This window comes from Rattus norvegicus, chromosome 1 (assembly GCF_021556685.1).
Source record: "Rattus norvegicus strain SHRSP/BbbUtx chromosome 1, alternate assembly SHRSP_T2T, whole genome shotgun sequence".
NCBI lineage: Eukaryota > Metazoa > Chordata > Mammalia > Rodentia > Muridae > Rattus > Rattus norvegicus.
In genome coordinates, this window is record NC_141534.1 from 259,732,677 (window position 1) to 259,748,479 (window position 15,803).

Genomic DNA, 15,803 nt, shown 5'->3' on the forward strand with positions numbered 1-15,803 from the left:
CTCCTGAACAGATTTAGGGGGTGATGTCTCTCCGACCCCTAAGCAGATGCAGTATGGGGATAGATGGGTGTGAGGACGGCAGACAGGCCCATCGCATGCCGCCTGGGAAGCCTGGCAGCATGGAAATAGCATGATCCATGAGGTAAGGTCTCTAAAGAACGAGACAGCCAGAAATGCAGTCTGGGGCTGAGAGGACTCCTGAGCACTTGGGCAGACGCAGGATTAAGTAAAGTTGCAGCCAGGGAACTCGGTGTCCTGGAAGGCAAATGCAGAAGTGCTTCTTGTGGGAAATGAGGAGCTATGTCTGTGTAGACCTGCGCTGTACACATTCACTATGGGAAGACACACAGGGAGTTTTATAGCAATGGCAGGATAGCACACAATTGGCCCTGTAACTCGATTCTCCTCACACACCTCCTGGAGAACCAGCTACGTTGTCCGTCTGCGCCATCATTTTAGTGGCTGTGTAGTATTTCACTGTGTGCGTGGTTTATAGTTAACGTCTCCACATATAAAATTATTGTAGATTAGACAGGGATGGACATCTTGTACATTCATGATTTTCACACTTGTGTTTTTTTTTCTCCTCACAGAATTGCTCTGTCCAGCCCATGACCATTTATACCCCCATTCTAGGCTCCCTCCGGAAAGGTTCCACTGATCAAGATGTATTCATTCAACACGGACCAGCTGCTGGTCTGGAATAAGAATTCCATGCAGATCTTATTCACCTGAGACCCTTCCAGGCACAGGGAAGAGAAGGTGGCTGTGTCATCCTTATTAATAAGGAGTCACCAGAGGTCTGGAACAGCTCCTGGGCCCAAGGGATTTCCAGCTGAGCCATCCAGACTCAGTTACGTCAAAAGCTAGCACAGCAGACTGAGGCAGATGTGCCCTCTGCAAAATGACTGTAATTAGCTCCAAATCTTTCTCCATACTTTACTTCTGCTGGCTGGATCGGCCATTTGCTGTTGGAACAAGCCTGCTGCATAACTCAGATGTTTTCTTTACCTTGTCATTCTGAGCAAAAGCACGACTCCATCACCTGTCTGGGCATATACCAAGCTTCGTCTGGATGGTGTCGGCATCCCCTGCACACTCAGCGGCTCTTGAAAATAACACTACCAGCAGACAGCCTCTGCCATCTTCAGGGGCACCGAGGGACCACACATTTGGCTGGGCACCTCTTTGAGTGCAGGGAAGTGTTCTGAAGTAACTTTCAAGTCATAAGGAAATGAATTAAAACGCCAAGCCATGCGTCGGATTCCTTATACTCCAATGCAGACCCGCACGTCTCAGCAGCCTCACTGCTGCTGCGGAAGCCTCAGGAACCAGAGGCAGAGTCAGTTACTGCAGGTGACAATGCCCCTAATGAGCTTTCAGCACACCAGGGGAGCCTGGTGGGGATGTAAGTGGTAACCTGGTGTGAAGTTTTCAGACAGTGCAGTCTGGCATTGCCTCTCTAGTTCAGATGTGTAGGAGCCTTGACCCTGGGATGTCCCTCTATCAAGACCGGGCCCAGTCTGGATTCTGACACAGTGGTTAAACCAGCAACACTGTTTCCTCTCACTCTACTCTGAGTGACACTAAGTGCAGCCAGGGAGCTGACAGGGGAGGTTTGTGTGTGTCATGGCTGCTATCAAAGTCATCTGTCCCAGGACACAGCAAGCAGCAGGAAGTCCAGTCCTATTTTCCTGTGGCTGTATCAGACTTTATTAGGGGATTATACACAAATAAGTCTCTACAACGCCTGGGAGCAGAACCTGGGGTAAAGCTGCCTGCTGCCTCTCCGTGGCTCTGCTCAGAAGGCCGTGTAGTAGTGGTCTCCAGTACTCACAATGTCGCTCTGGTCCTCCAGGAGCTCCAGCACCTGCTGCAGCACAGCCTTGTTCAGGTCCCAGCGGAGGTTGAGGAGCACGCAGTTCAGGACGTGCATCAAGTGGCAGCCCTTCTCCACATCTACGGGCAAGGGCAGGCAGACACTAAGTGTGACCACGACGGCCAGGCCTTCCTCAGTCCCTCTCCAGGCCTCCTGAGGCAGCATGCACCACACTACGATCCAAGGTGATTCTTTTCACTCTAAGGTCTGAAGTGCACTGGTTCACACATTCACACATGCACGCCTATGCCGTGACAGCCTATGGCTCTACACGCATGCCTCCGTGACACAGCCTGTTTCTCAGAGCTCTGATCTTCAACAGTCAAGACTTCCAATCAGTCTGTATTCCCCTGACCTAATGGCTGTATGGCCCTGACAAACCCTTTTCTCTGGTACACAGTACTGAACCCTGGCTTCCCAGGAGGCCCCTGGAGACTCGAAGCAGAGTTGGTCTTTCTTAGAGATCCTGACTTGATGGGGTCGTGAGGCTAAGGGATTCTTACCGTTAGCCTGCTCCATGTTTCCTCTTCTGGCTTTCACTGGGTCATACCTACAGCAGTTGTAGCTTACAAATCTTTTACCCTTTGACCCCGAACTAAGAGCACTGGGCACCTAGTGATGAAACCTGAAGACCTTCGGGTTTCCTCCAGAGGATTATGGCATCAGGGAATCACTAACTCTAAAGTCACGGGTTAGCACCCTCTATTCCCCACCAAGCTGACTGACGTGGTCCAGAACAGAAGAACGAGTGCACTGCACTATGTTGCCGCTTTACTTTGTCTACACATCTGACACGAACAGTATCCTAAGGCACAGTGGAACCTCACCACTAAAAGCCAGGCCCTCCTCGGAGCCCCAGCCCTGGCACACGCCGGCTGAAGCTGATGTGCGTTCACATGGTAACCAAAGGGCTTGAGTGGGGAAGGCACTCAGAGAAGCAGTTTGAGCCTCATGTATTTTTGTAGCCTTGAGCAAGTCACAGCACCCGAAAGGCTCAGTTCTGTTTCCTGGTTGTGGGACAGAGAGCACTTGTGATCTTCTGAAGGCCTAAGGTCCTGGGCTAACAAAGATGAGATTGTGACCCCTAGTGGCTGTACCTACTCATTGCACTTTACATGTACTTTACACACTACCCTTTAGATGTAAAAAGGGCAGAGTGAATACACAAGAGCGTCCCTGTGCTAAAGAGCTGAAGTCTTCCAGGGAACTTATGTGCACATTTTGTTCTTAAGTTTTCTACTCATGAGAACATTGTCAGAGTCAAAAGACATCTGTAGTGTACAACTCTTTTTAGGATACTTTACTGTTGCTATACCATACGCAAACCTGAAGTCCAGGGTTGTAAACCTATAAGTCACCGGTAATAGAGAAAAGCCACTCAAAAATCCCATCTGAAACTGCTAGTTTCTGCTTCAGTATTCAGCCAAGGGGTAGAGAGCTAGAGCGAGCCTTCAGGACCCCTGGTTAGAGGTAAGGGCTACCAGTCACGGTCCCATCAGGAAAGGGAACCTCACTTTTCTCACCCCTTTCTAGCCTAAATTAGAATTCTCTCAATGGTGCTGTGAACAGCTGTTCACATCCTTCAGGTAGACACTACTATACCTGTTCTGCAACACGGCTCTCTGACGCCACATGCTGCTCATTTTTTGGACAAATACCTTAGTCCTCAGGGAGCCAACGCGGGCTTAGTGCAGACACTTCCCTTGCTGTGGTCTCTGCCCCAGTTCTTCTAAATGTCCGCCCATCACTTACTTTCTATGGAAGGTAGGAGAGGAACTAAAGGCCCAGTAGGAATGATGAAATAAAGAGGCTGAGTTCTCGTGACAACTGTGGAATGAATAGCATACGGCGACTCAGAAGTTTGAGGCCCTTTTCCACACACAAGGCAATTGCCAATGCCCACTAGAGGTCAATGCTGGGCGCGGACAATGCAGGTTATAGGCCGACCTTGAGTTTTGAGACAAGTAGAACTGTATGTTTGCAAGTGGTCTGGTGTGGAGAGGGCCTCTGAGCTCCTCTGAGCAGATCTGCACCGTCTGACTTTCAGGATCTGCATGCATTATATTCAGTGTCATGGGTTATGACAACAGAGAGACAGGTGGTCACAGCCAATGCTAAGAGAGTTCCTGTGAGGTCTTGCACCCGCACTATGTAGGGAGTATTTGAACTAGGTGATTGGCCTATAGCTTAGAGGCCTGCATGTGTTGGGAGCAGAGCACAAAGGTTCTTGAACACCCAGATCTCCAGGGAAACCACGAGGTCTCCAACGGGAGGTATGTAAAGCTTGTTCTTCCATTCAGAAATCTGGGGATTGGGGGTGATTAGCAGCCTTCTGATCTGCAGTATCTGTTGGGTCAGGACATATCAAACTTTTACAACCAGGACCAGTAATGGCCAGTGATCTAAATGACTTGTACATTACCTGTACAGCCAGGGCCTCCCCGAACCAGGACCAAAGATGCCTAATAGTCTAAATGACTGTTTCAATATCTGTGTAGCCAAGGGCTCCCCCAAACTCTCATACCAGGACCTGGGGTGGCCAGTAGCCTAAATGATCTCGACAGCCCTGTATGAGCAGGCCAGCCAGATCCTCCTGAGACCCTGAAGCTAATGCATGTGGCCCATCTCCAGAGCCCACATGCCTCGAGTTGAGTGTCAGTGTAATTAAAGCTTGTGTACTGGGGACCTTTTCCCAAAGTATACTGGGTGTAAATACACTGGCAGTAAACCCCCGGCACCAGACTCCCCAAGGTTTGACCCAGGTTGATGATGCCAATCTGAAGCGAGTTTTCATTCTCACCTCTTCCTGGTTCACTTCCCTGCCCACCGTGACCACCGGTAGGGACCCCTCACTCACGTACAGATGGTGGCAGACCCATCCACCCTGATAGGCTCACTAGCTAGGCAGGAGCTGACCAACCAGTGCATACAAAACCTGCCACTTCTTTATTTCTTTTAAATGTCTATTGGGGTATGTGCGAGCGTATGCGCACGCCGTGGCGTGGATATGAATTTGGGAGCTGGTTCTGCTGCTGCACGGTATGTTCTAGGCTAGCTGGCCTGGCCCATAAGCTTCCTGGACAACCTTCCAGCTGCCTCCCATTTTGTTATAGGGGTGTTAGGAACACAGATGAGTGCCTCGGAACCCAACTTCTCTGTGGGTTCCAGGGATCTGAACTCTGATAATCAGGCTGCTTTCAGAGCCATCTTTGCAGGGAAACTTGTCATTCTTACTGTGCCTCTGCCACTGTGCTACAGGTCCACTTCCTCTCCTTTACAGGTGTCTGGCTACAAGCTCTGCAGTCCTAATGTGTGTCAACCTAAGAACATGGCTGAGGGGCCTGGGATTCAGTGTGGAGAAACGTGGCATTTGGGATCATTGTTCTGGCTGAGGTTCTCACAAAGCAGCAGAGAGGCTTCCTGTCAACTAACGGATGTCCATTGGTTTTGCTTTTTGAGACAGTCTTGTGGGCTGGAGAGGCAGGCACCTTGTTTGGGAAGCATAAGGACCTGAGATTTCAAATCTCCACTAGCCACAGAAAATCAGCCAGGCTTGGCCGCAGGAGACCCTGTCACCCCAGCACTGTGTGTACATGAGGAGGGAGGGGAGGAATAGGGGACGAGCTAGAGCACCTTGGCTGCCAACCTCCCTCCGGGTTCAGTGACAAATCCATCTTAAGAGAACAGAACAGGGAAAGGACTGAAGGAGCTGAGGGGAGGGCAACCCCATAGGCAGAGCAACAGCATCAACCAACCAGACCCCTGGGAGCTCCAGAGACTGAGCCGCCAACCAAAGAGCACACGTGGGCTGCTGTGGCCCCTGGCACATATGTAGCAGAGGACTGCCTTGTCTGGCCTCAGTGGGAATGGATGTACCTAATCCTGCAGAGACTAGATGCTCCAGGGAAGGAGAATGTGGGGGCAGGGGTGAGGTGGGGGTGGGTGAAGGGGTGGGATGGGGAGCACCCTCTCCGAGGCAAAGGAGAGGTGGGATGGGTGAAGAACTCTTGGAGGGAGGACCAGAAAGGAGGGCAACATTTAGAAAGTAAATAAATAATTTAAAAGGAGAGAGAATAGGACAGAAAGGGATAGAGGGCATCTAGAGTCTCCCTTCGGCTTCCATGCACCATGCACCCTCACCCCATCTCTCTCTCTCTCTCTCTCTCTCTCTCTCTCTCTCTCTCTCTCTCTCTCTCACCCACACACACGCATGCACACGCGCACGCGCACACACACATATGAGGGGGAAGGAGAAAGAGAGGGGTATGGAGCGGGGAGAAGGAATGCACACCTCGCTGTGTTAACCCTGGCTGACCTCCTGCCTCAGCCTTTCCAGGGCTGGGGTTACAGGTCCACCTTACCACGCCTGCTTGTGCCGCTCCATCACTGCTATGAGTGGACCAAACAACATTCATTACTAAAGCCACAGACTGCTTTGAGGGTTCCTTTCCTCCTCTCTCCCTCTCTCTCTCCCTTCCTTCCTTCCTTCCTTTCTTTCTTTAAACTCTGGTTGCCACACCCCATTGGGTTCTGCTCTCACTGATTCCTAAACAACAGGGTAGATGACCTGGCCCCGCCCTACCTGGTAACTCAGCCAGTATGTCTGAGTCTGAAAGGAGTGAATGTCTTCTCCAGAAAGAAAATAGAATGGGAACCCAGGACTAACAGCCCTTTCTGTTCCCAGGATCATGTTGATAGAAGTATTTGCTACTGGCATATGTTTGCAAAAGCTAGGCTCTGAAAGGTCACCTTGAAGACTGACAAGTTCATACAGACTCAAGATAAGACTGATGTTTTCTTTGTAGTTAGGGTGAACTGATATGCGATTTGTCAGATTAGCTGTAGTTTGAGTGTCCAGCCACTAGGGGCCGACCTAACTCCACAAAACCATACTATTTTCTAAGCCATTTCATGTATATTGCATCAGTCTCCAAGATGACTGGATTTCATTATTCATGAGCTGTGATGCCTAGAACCACGCTGCCTAATAGCAAGAGCCTGGATGTTTGAAATGAGAGGGTATGTCAAGTTCATGTTCAAAGGCAGTGGTGAGCATGGATAACAAACTGGGGACCAGAAGCAGCACATCTCAGAGCCGAGCACGGTGGTTCACTTCAGTGTGGCGGCAATCTCAGGGAAGCTTACCTATCAGCCTCCAGCTTGTCCCCACAGGATCAGAAACCCCAGGGCTGACTCCTCTGCCCAGCCAAAGTCCAAGCAACATGTGTTAAAGGAGAGGAAACTGAGGCTCAGGAAGGACAGAAGCCCTGGCTGTCTCCTTCCCAAGTCAGTACAGAACATCCTCACTGTCTGCTTCTGCGAGGGAACCCTGTGTGCACCAGCTCACCATCATCTGAACCTCCAAACACTTACGATTTGGTTTCTGACAGTCTTCCTTAATGATCTGGTAGATCTTCTGGTGCAGGTCTTTGTCCTTACTGGTTACCTAGAAAGGAGAATCCAGAGAGGAAACGTGGTTTGGGAACACAGCAGTGTGTCACTCGGAATTCAAGACCAGCCTTTGAGGCAATTCTACAAATTCTGTAACAATCACGAGCCTTCCCTACACACCCTCCCCCAGTGCCCTCCCCCACCGATGTGATTCGATGCTTGGTAACTTCCTGCAGCTCTCAGGAGCTGGTTCCTTAGGGCCAGAGGGGAAATACAGCTGGAATGTTGTGCCTTGGAGGGGCAGTTGCCCTTTTCTACACTTGTGGCCCACTCGGACAGACACTCCACTTACTTGCCTGTTGTTTTTGAAGGAGCTCAAATGCTCCGAGCCAGCCCTCTGTCCCAGCCCTCCTTCCTCTCGGTCCCTTCCCCTATCTTCTATTTCTTTAGTTTTCCTTCTTCTAAGTACAAGGAAGAATTAAGGAAGAGATGGCCACGGGAAGTTAGCAAGCTAGAGAATCCAGTTTATCTGTGGATGCGCTCTCAGCTCTTGTGGCAGACACAGCCATGTTTCTCAACTAGCAGCAGGTTTCACCCTCAGCTCCAGCAGGAAATCTAATAACAAGAGAGAAGAGAGAAGGCAGGAGAGGGAAGAGAGGCAGAGAAGAGGGAGAGAGGGAGGGGAGGGCAACCAAAGGAAGAGGAGAGGGAGGGAGGAAGAGAAGGGAAGAGGGAAGGAAGGGATGAGTATGTAAAAGGAGAGAGGAGGAAGGAAGGAGGAAGAGCCCAAGCCTGGAATCACCAGGGAAGAGCTGGGTGGTAGAGACAGTCCATGGCCGCCCGAGACCTGATGACTATCGACTCACAAGACTAGTATGAAGGTAAACCGAGAGTGCAGACAGAACTATGGGCATGCTGCAACTATGTCCCCAGCGGGGCTTCAGGAGAGAGGAAACCCACAAACCGGGGATGAGTAGAAGGGAGGGTTAGCCACAGAAGGGGGCATGGGACCTACCCCTGTTTGATCCCTCAGCTCTTGCTGATTCACAGGAGGAAGTGCCGAGCCCTGCCACACCTCGCCCCTGGGCAGCTGCAGTGGCCCTGGCTGCTTCCCAGGAAGGGCTGCTCTCCACAGACCCTCATAGAAGCCAACCCAGGGTAGGAGGAGGCACAGATCCCTAAGAGGACTCCAGCTTGGCTTCCCTGCCTAGTGTGACAACGGTCACCAAGTCCTGCTTGGCCTCCCATCCCAGGGTGAGTGGACAGCACTCATGTTATGCTGGCTTACCTCTAGATACCACGGGAAACCCCTCCTACTTAAATAAATAAAAGCAAGCCTCTCCCAAGAGGAAATGACCTGCCAAGTAGACCTCTGGTGAGTCTGCAAGCAGTCAGGCCCAGCAGTCTGTCTCCAGGACCCATCTTACTCTGAAGCCACTTCTTTGCCGTGGGCACGGCGGGCCTGCTCTCAGCTTACTGCCTACAGTATCTAAGGTATGCGGTACAGCAAGAGGCTAACAAGCAGCTGAGCCCGTTCTCCAAAGGGAGGCTGCCAGGCAAGGCCTTCATGGAGGCTGGCTGGAATGTAGCCAAAAGCTTTGACTAAGTGTCCTTTGCGCCTGACATTCTCCTGCTTGAGCCATTCTTGGAAATACCAACACAAATTCACACAGATAGCCACACGATAGGGCCAGGAAACACTATTGGTGACAGCAAAAGTTATACAGCACCATAGTGTCCGTCATAAAGGAATGGCTAGAAAGTTCTGGTAAATACTCCTGGTCAGAGAGAGTGAGGCAGACTTGTAGGTGATGGGACACAAAGGCACTGAAAGCCATGCTGAGCACTCTTCACAGCAGGGGGACATCTGGGGATGCCCAAAGGCATTTCTGATTGTCACAGTATGCGAGATGCTAGGGCATTTAGTGAGAGAGGCCTGGGATGCTGGTCAACACTCTGTGGTGCACAGGACAGTTCTCAGTGCAGCATCATCTGGACCACAGGTTCTGAGGGTGAGGGTTTCTCAATTAGAAAATAACTCATTTGCCCTCCTTCCCTTCCTTCCTTCCTTCCTTCTTTAAATAAGACAAAAAAAAGGGGGGGGGACTGCTTGCAATTTATATATATGTCAATGTACTTAAATATTTAGAAGGACACTAGGTTTCAAGAGGCAGCAAGGATCAGGAGTAGGTGGAGTCAGCAGATTAGGAGTTCAAGGTCAGCCTGGGTTTACAGAGTAAGACTGTTTCACAAGAGCGGAGATGTGGTTACATTGCGAAAGGGTAAGAGGTAGCTTTCACTCTGACTGACTATCTTAGACACAAGTACTATTCCTAAGCCTAACTGTACTTGCAATGGAAGCCATGAGGACAAACTAGGCTGCAGGTGTCTTACATAGTACAGCTTATCGGAGCCACCGTCTCTCTGGAACACGAACCCCTTTTCCTGAAGCAGGTGCAGAGCATTCTTAAACACACTGTGTATGTCAGAAGCGGCGTCGTTCTTTAACTCCACCTGCACAGGGAAGAAAAAGAAGTAAGTTTTACCTTCCATCTCCTGCGACTGACTCCCAAGACTGACTGGTTTATGAATTCACCCAACAGGCTTTCCCTGTGCTGAGACAACACAATCTAGGCATGTGTCAGTTGAGCAGGCCGGTATCTAGGCAGGGCTGGAAGTCTGCTCTGGGGGTCACACTGGATAACCGTGCTGTGCTTCAGTTTTGATGGGTGATCTTTCACATGAGCATCAGCTCCCTCCTCTGGAAGGCAGGGTCAGCAGGGAAAGCACATGCAGTCAGGGGGAGCAAAGGCAACTGCAGCTCAGCTCCCAGTGACTACAAACAATATGGGAAGTATCCTTTCCAGACATGACTGCCTCGTGTGGCCTCAGGATGTGCTTCCTAGCCTGTTCTAAAAGCCACAGTCCTGAGAGCAAGGACTCTGGGGGTCTCTTCTGAAAAGCCAGCAGCTTCTGGGACCGAGTTCTATGTTTCGCTTGCCATTTTCAAAAGAACAAAGACAGACACTCAGGATTCAGGAAGCCAAAATTGCTCACAGACTGAAGCAGCTTGGTGCTCAGGCCAGTAACTGGGTGGCTTCCTGAAGTAAATATAACCTACACTCCCAAACCAGTCAGCATTCATCTAGCTGTCAGAGAAACAATGGCTCTGGAAGATCTGCTTATCGTGTTCCTGGGTTTGCTCAGAAAGGTGACGTTAGACAGAAATCAGAAGAAAGGGAGAGACTGGGAAGGGAGCATTCATGAGTGATGATAACAGGGCGCCCAGGGCTCTCAGGTTTCTGCATCGCCCAAGCATCTGCAGTCTCCCAGGGCACTATTAAGTGGGATTCAATTGAGGGACACTGACATCCCAAGCAGGGCAATTTGACCAACTGATTCATAATTGATGGAAGAAATCGTTTTCAAAGAGAAACAAATACAGCACCATATCAGTTTCTTTTTAAATACACTGCACAGGAACAATTTTCTGCTCTAAGCTTTTCCAAAAAGATACCATGTCAAAACTTCGCCATAGAACACTCTACCTGAGGCAGTCCTGACGTTTTTCTAGCTAATTGTGGCCATCATGACTTAACATGAAGGTGGGCTTCATTACTTACTAATGTTTCCTCAGAGCTGGGCATACATACATAAAGTCCTAAACATGAGAGGCTGAGGCAGAAGGACCGTGAATTTGAGGCTAGCCTGGGATTTGTAGCAAGTTCCAGGACAGCGTGAACTGAGTCAGACCATGTCTCAATAGAAAAGATAAAAAGGCGCTAGCATCCAGGAAAGGCACCTGTGGCCACCTCTGGTGGTCTGGGTTTGACCAGTGGGCTCCCAGTGGCAGAAGTATGGAACTTGTAAATAGTTTTCAACCTCGTGCACACACACGCTCATGCACACACCTACACACCAATCTAAAATGTTTTCAAAGGAAATGAAAAAGGGAAGAGAAGACAAGGAGATTTTACTAAAAATACTCAGAGAGGTGCCAGAAGGCCTAGGACGGTCAGTTTGGCTCTGAGTTTCTTCTAAATGATGAAATGGAAAGAAGGCCAAAGGGAAGTGGGCAGTTGGAGGCCGAGGCAGTCTAGAGGTAACCTTGGCAAAGAACAAAGTTCCCAGCCACAACCTTCTCCACCCGGGTGTTTCTGAAACGCTATCCCTCACTCCCTGTATGAAGTCCTGGGTCACTGGGCACACAGCCTGTTGCCAGGAAGAAGTATTAGGTGTGTGAACAAATCCAGGAAGCAAGGGTGGAGAGGGGCTGGCCCGTGAGATGGAACCTGTCCCACCTATAGCATACAGAAAAGTCAGGACACTGGGAGCAGCCTGGCGCTGACGGGAGAAGACTGGAGAAATATCATGGCAGCTGCAGGACAGAGCCTGGTTATGCGGTGAGCTCATCCTTGGTAGGAGGAATGCAAGCTTTTAGATGCTAGCAAATCTCTATGTACAGAAAGAAGAGAAAGATTTGCCACTGTTCACTGAAAACTGAGGTCTCCTAAGCCAGTAGTGCACCCCATGTGGGTAACAAGAAGGGAGGCACCCGGGGCTGGGGATTTAGCTCAGTGGTAGAGCGCTTACCTAGGAAGCGCAAGGCCCTGGGTTCGGTCCCCAGCTCCGAAAAAAAGAACCAAAAAAAAAAAAAAAAAAAAAAAAAAAAAAAAAGAAGGGAGGCACCCACCACTGTCAATAGAAGCGCAGCATTTGGCCAAAGTCATGCTCTGGGAGAGGATGGGGAGGAAACATGCCTGTCGCTCTCTAGGACCACCGAATTAAAGAAAAAGCAAAAACCAAAACCAAATCTTCATTCCTTTCAGTAACAAAGAACCAGAGCTGCTTTATGCAGTCCCATGTAGAGAGCACAGAACACGCAGACAGGGTCTCTGCTAGCACAGCTCTTTAATTCTGCTAGAACAGGTGGGAAAAAAAAGCACACTATGTGCCAGTGACATCACAGGCTGGGATGTAACGGGGTGAGGACTGCAAGGAACGAGTGGCAGTGACATCACAGACATGGATGGAACAGAGGGCAGGAAGGCTGAGTACCGGTGACACCAGACAGGGATGCCCCAGGGCCAGCAATGATACAGATCTGTGGAGACACTGAGGGGCAAGTACAGTGAGAGCAGATGAGGCGTCAGAAGATGACTCTAAGCCAACTATTCACTTCAAAGTAAATACACAAGTCACACACAAAGCAGCGAGCCAAGAACAGTAATACATGTGACAGCCTAAACCTGAAAAGTCCAGTAAATCTTAATTTTGTACTAACATAGAAACAGCAAACACCCAAAGTAGTGTGCCAGGAACACTAGGAGTGCAAGACTGGGCTGTACAAGGAGGAATGGAACACTGGTCCTCAGCGCTTTTAGTTACAGATGTGACAGGGTGCAGCTTGGCCTTTACTTGAATTCCTACAACTGGATAGATTAACCTTTTCCAAGGAAAAGGGAGCAAGCCATTAAAAACCCTGGTTCAGATATCATCTTGCTGAGCAATACGTCCTCTTGGGTAGAGGATATTGTCTCCTCTTACCTCCCCGCCTGACTGACGCCCACCTCAGTGAGTACTGGCAACCCCGTGCTGTGACCTCAGCCTACCGTTATTTTCTCCTCAAACACAGGCAATGTGACTACTCGAGGAGCAGAAAGGGGCAGGTCCGGCACATTTCAAATTCTTAGTGGTCAGTGACCTTTCCAGAATAGAAACGGCACATGCTAGATCAGTGACCTCCGCTTTTGGAGTCTGTCCCGTGTGACTCTTACACCAGTCACTCATGCATCTGTGTCCCCGCCACCCCCCAATGTGCTGACTTACTTGGTCCGAGCACGTGCTGTGGGTCACGGGCTGACTGGCCAGAGACTGCAAGGGCTCCACCATTTCCAGCTCCTTCTGGTAGAAGCTTTGCACTTTCTTCTCCTGGAGAAATTCTTTAACTTTCTCACTCAACAAAGCCGTGAGGCCAGCGAGATCCAAAGTGTCTTTACTGCTGCAGGGGGCAAAGTTTTAAAATGCCCTGCAGAAAAACCCATCACTTTGCCCCTTTCCTCGAACATAAAACCGAAAGCTGCCTGGAAGAGCCATCCTGTACCAGCTCGGCTTGGTTTTATTTGTTGTTGTTTTTGAGGGCAGTCTGTTTTTACAAAAGGGTGATTAACACGAGCCCGAGTGTAGCTTTGGGGGAACTGTGTCACTTGGTAGACATTCATGATAGATGACAAAGTGGGTCAAGAACAACATGGAGGAGGGCCATTTTTGTGAGGGGAGCAGAGAGCCCACCAAACATCTAGGTGACATTCCTGCTCATGTATGCACAGAATACAGGCATCTAAAGGGAAGGAACCGCACCAACTCGGGAACACTGGCAATGCTGGGCAGGAGTGCTGAGAGACAGTTTGTACTTTCCAAGTTATACATATCTACTGTGTGCACTGTTTGACTTACTGAATAAGTCATATCCTTACACGTTTGAAAAGTTCAAGGGAGGGCCGGGGTACAGCTCAGTGCTAGAGCACTCGCCTAGCTCGTCTGATCCTGGTCCATTCTCTACCATGGAGGAAAAACTGTGTGTTATGTGCACAACGCTGTGTATGTGCTGTGTGTGCGTGCATGCGCACTGTGCGTGCACACTGTGTATATGTGTGGCCTGTGTATGCTGTCTTTGTGTGCGTGCATGCATTGTACGTGTGTGTATTCTGTGTGCACATGCGCATGCAGATGCCAGAACTTGAAGACACTGGTGCCCTGCTTTACTACTCTCCACCTATTCCCTTGAGAGCGGATCTCTCATTAGCTTTAGAAATAAACAAGTGGACAGGCAAGCCCCACTGACTGCCTGGCTTCCATGCCCTTCAGTGCCCACCAGCCTGTGCAGACTTTAGGGTGGGATCTGAACTTAGGTGCTCACGCTGGGGGACATGTACTTTTAACCACTGACTCTCTAACCCTCTGCCACCAACCCAATAAAATAAATAAAAATAAAAGACAGAATAAAAAATGCCCCCTTATGCTGACTAGTTTTATGTCAATTTGACACAAGCCATAGTCATCTAAGGAAAGGGAACCTCAATTGAGAAAAGGCCTCCAGAAGACTGGGCTGCAGGCAAGCCTGTGGGAAATTCCTCAGTGATTGACATGGGAGGGTCCAACCTACTGTGGGTGAGGCCATCCTTGGAATGGTAGTCCTGCATCCTCCTATAAGGAGAATGAGCTAGATATTAGGTAGCACTCCTCCATGGCCTCTGCATCAGCTCCTGCCTCCAGTTCTGCCCTGTTTGACTTCCTGTCCTGACATCCTTGGATGATGAACGATGAGCTGAGGGTATAAGTTAAATGAACCCTTTCCTCCCCAGGCTGCTCTGGTCAAGGCCTTCCATCACAGCAGCAGTAACCCTAAGTAAGACACCACCTCACTCTGTCCTCCCAGCCCCAAACCTCTAGGGAGCCATAAGCCATTTTCTTTACCTCACATTTTAGCAAATGTGTGTGCATTCATATTCTTCCTGGGCTTTGTGTCCCCTCTGTGTAGGAGCGAAATCCAGCCTTGCTGACAGCCGCCCGGTTGATAGGGAGATGCAGATCAGAGTCATGGTGCAGGGCACCATGGTCCTTTGTTGTGGGGACTGTGATATGCCTCAGTGCAGACTTCTCTGTGGTTATCACCTGGAGGTTTGCTAAGCTTCTAGGACCTGAGTTTCTAGTTCTCCTCTGACTTGAGCAAGTTTCAGCCACCATCCAAATATTTGTCTGTGTTCTCTCCACTCCTCTAGTAACTCCAATTATAATATATTATATGATATATAATAACGATGTTTGTGTTTCCTTCACAACAACCCTAATACCTCTATGCTGTAGTCACTCTCACTTTTCAGGAGAGGAAACTGAGGCACAGGGAGGTAGAGCCCATAGTACTCAGGTGGAGGATATTTGATGACCCCAACATGTGGCTCCCACTGTCAGGCTTCCCTGTGACCATCATGTTGTCAGTGATGACAGGGGACTTACTTTAGTGCCTCTTCCTCCTTTAGGGCTGGGTTCCGGAAGGGCTGGTCATACACCTTCTTGTAGAGCTCTGGCAGCTCAAGCATCCTTGCAATTTGCATGTTCCACACTGGATCGTCCACCTTATCTAACAATCCAGGAAAGAGAGACCACAGGAGTAACCCTGAGAGAAGTCTTTCCATGTCCAAATTACCACTAGGACAATAGTCTAGAGTCAGAGAACAGTTCCCGCCATCCCCGGAGAGACAAGGCAATGCCCTATGTGTGACAGGCACATCTAGGGTGGGGACAGGTCTGTCACCAGCAATCTGTATGTTATGTTGATGGACTACTGGGACAGCCTTTGTAATTTATATATTTACTTATTGAGACAGGGTCTCCCCTATGTCGCTCTGGTTAGCCTGTAACTCATTCGGTAGACCAGGCTGGCCTCAGATGCAGGAAGATCTGTCTGCCTCTCTGTCTCCTAGATGCTGGAGTTGAAGGCATATACCACCATGCCTGGCTACTTTTGAGATTT

General features: G+C 49.7%; 1 protein-coding gene and 1 long non-coding RNA gene across 12 annotated transcripts in view; one reads left to right on the forward strand and one right to left on the reverse strand.

The window, feature by feature from the left end:
* Nucleotides 1-1,689: 1,689 nt before the first annotated feature.
* The window catches only part of Stn1 (STN1 subunit of CST complex), a 33,895-nt gene continuing 19,781 nt past the window's right edge, over nucleotides 1,690-15,803 (reverse strand). For 5 of the 11 annotated variants that reach the window (XM_087551113.1, XM_087551102.1, NM_001437569.1 and 2 more), the window contains 5 exon segments: nucleotides 15,287-15,410; nucleotides 13,100-13,268; nucleotides 9,665-9,784; nucleotides 7,253-7,325; nucleotides 1,690-1,959 (listed from right to left, as the gene is read on the reverse strand). In XM_087551113.1, coding sequence (XP_087407239.1) covers nucleotides 1,802-1,959; nucleotides 7,253-7,325; nucleotides 9,665-9,784; nucleotides 13,100-13,268; nucleotides 15,287-15,410 — 644 coding nt within the window. In that variant the 3' untranslated portion in view covers nucleotides 1,690-1,801. 11 annotated transcript variants of the gene reach the window in all.
* LOC134485242 (uncharacterized) lies at nucleotides 3,755-5,310 on the forward strand. The gene is made up of 2 exons (XR_015653498.1): nucleotides 3,755-4,152; nucleotides 5,160-5,310. It is a non-coding gene; the product is annotated as an uncharacterized LOC134485242 (long non-coding RNA).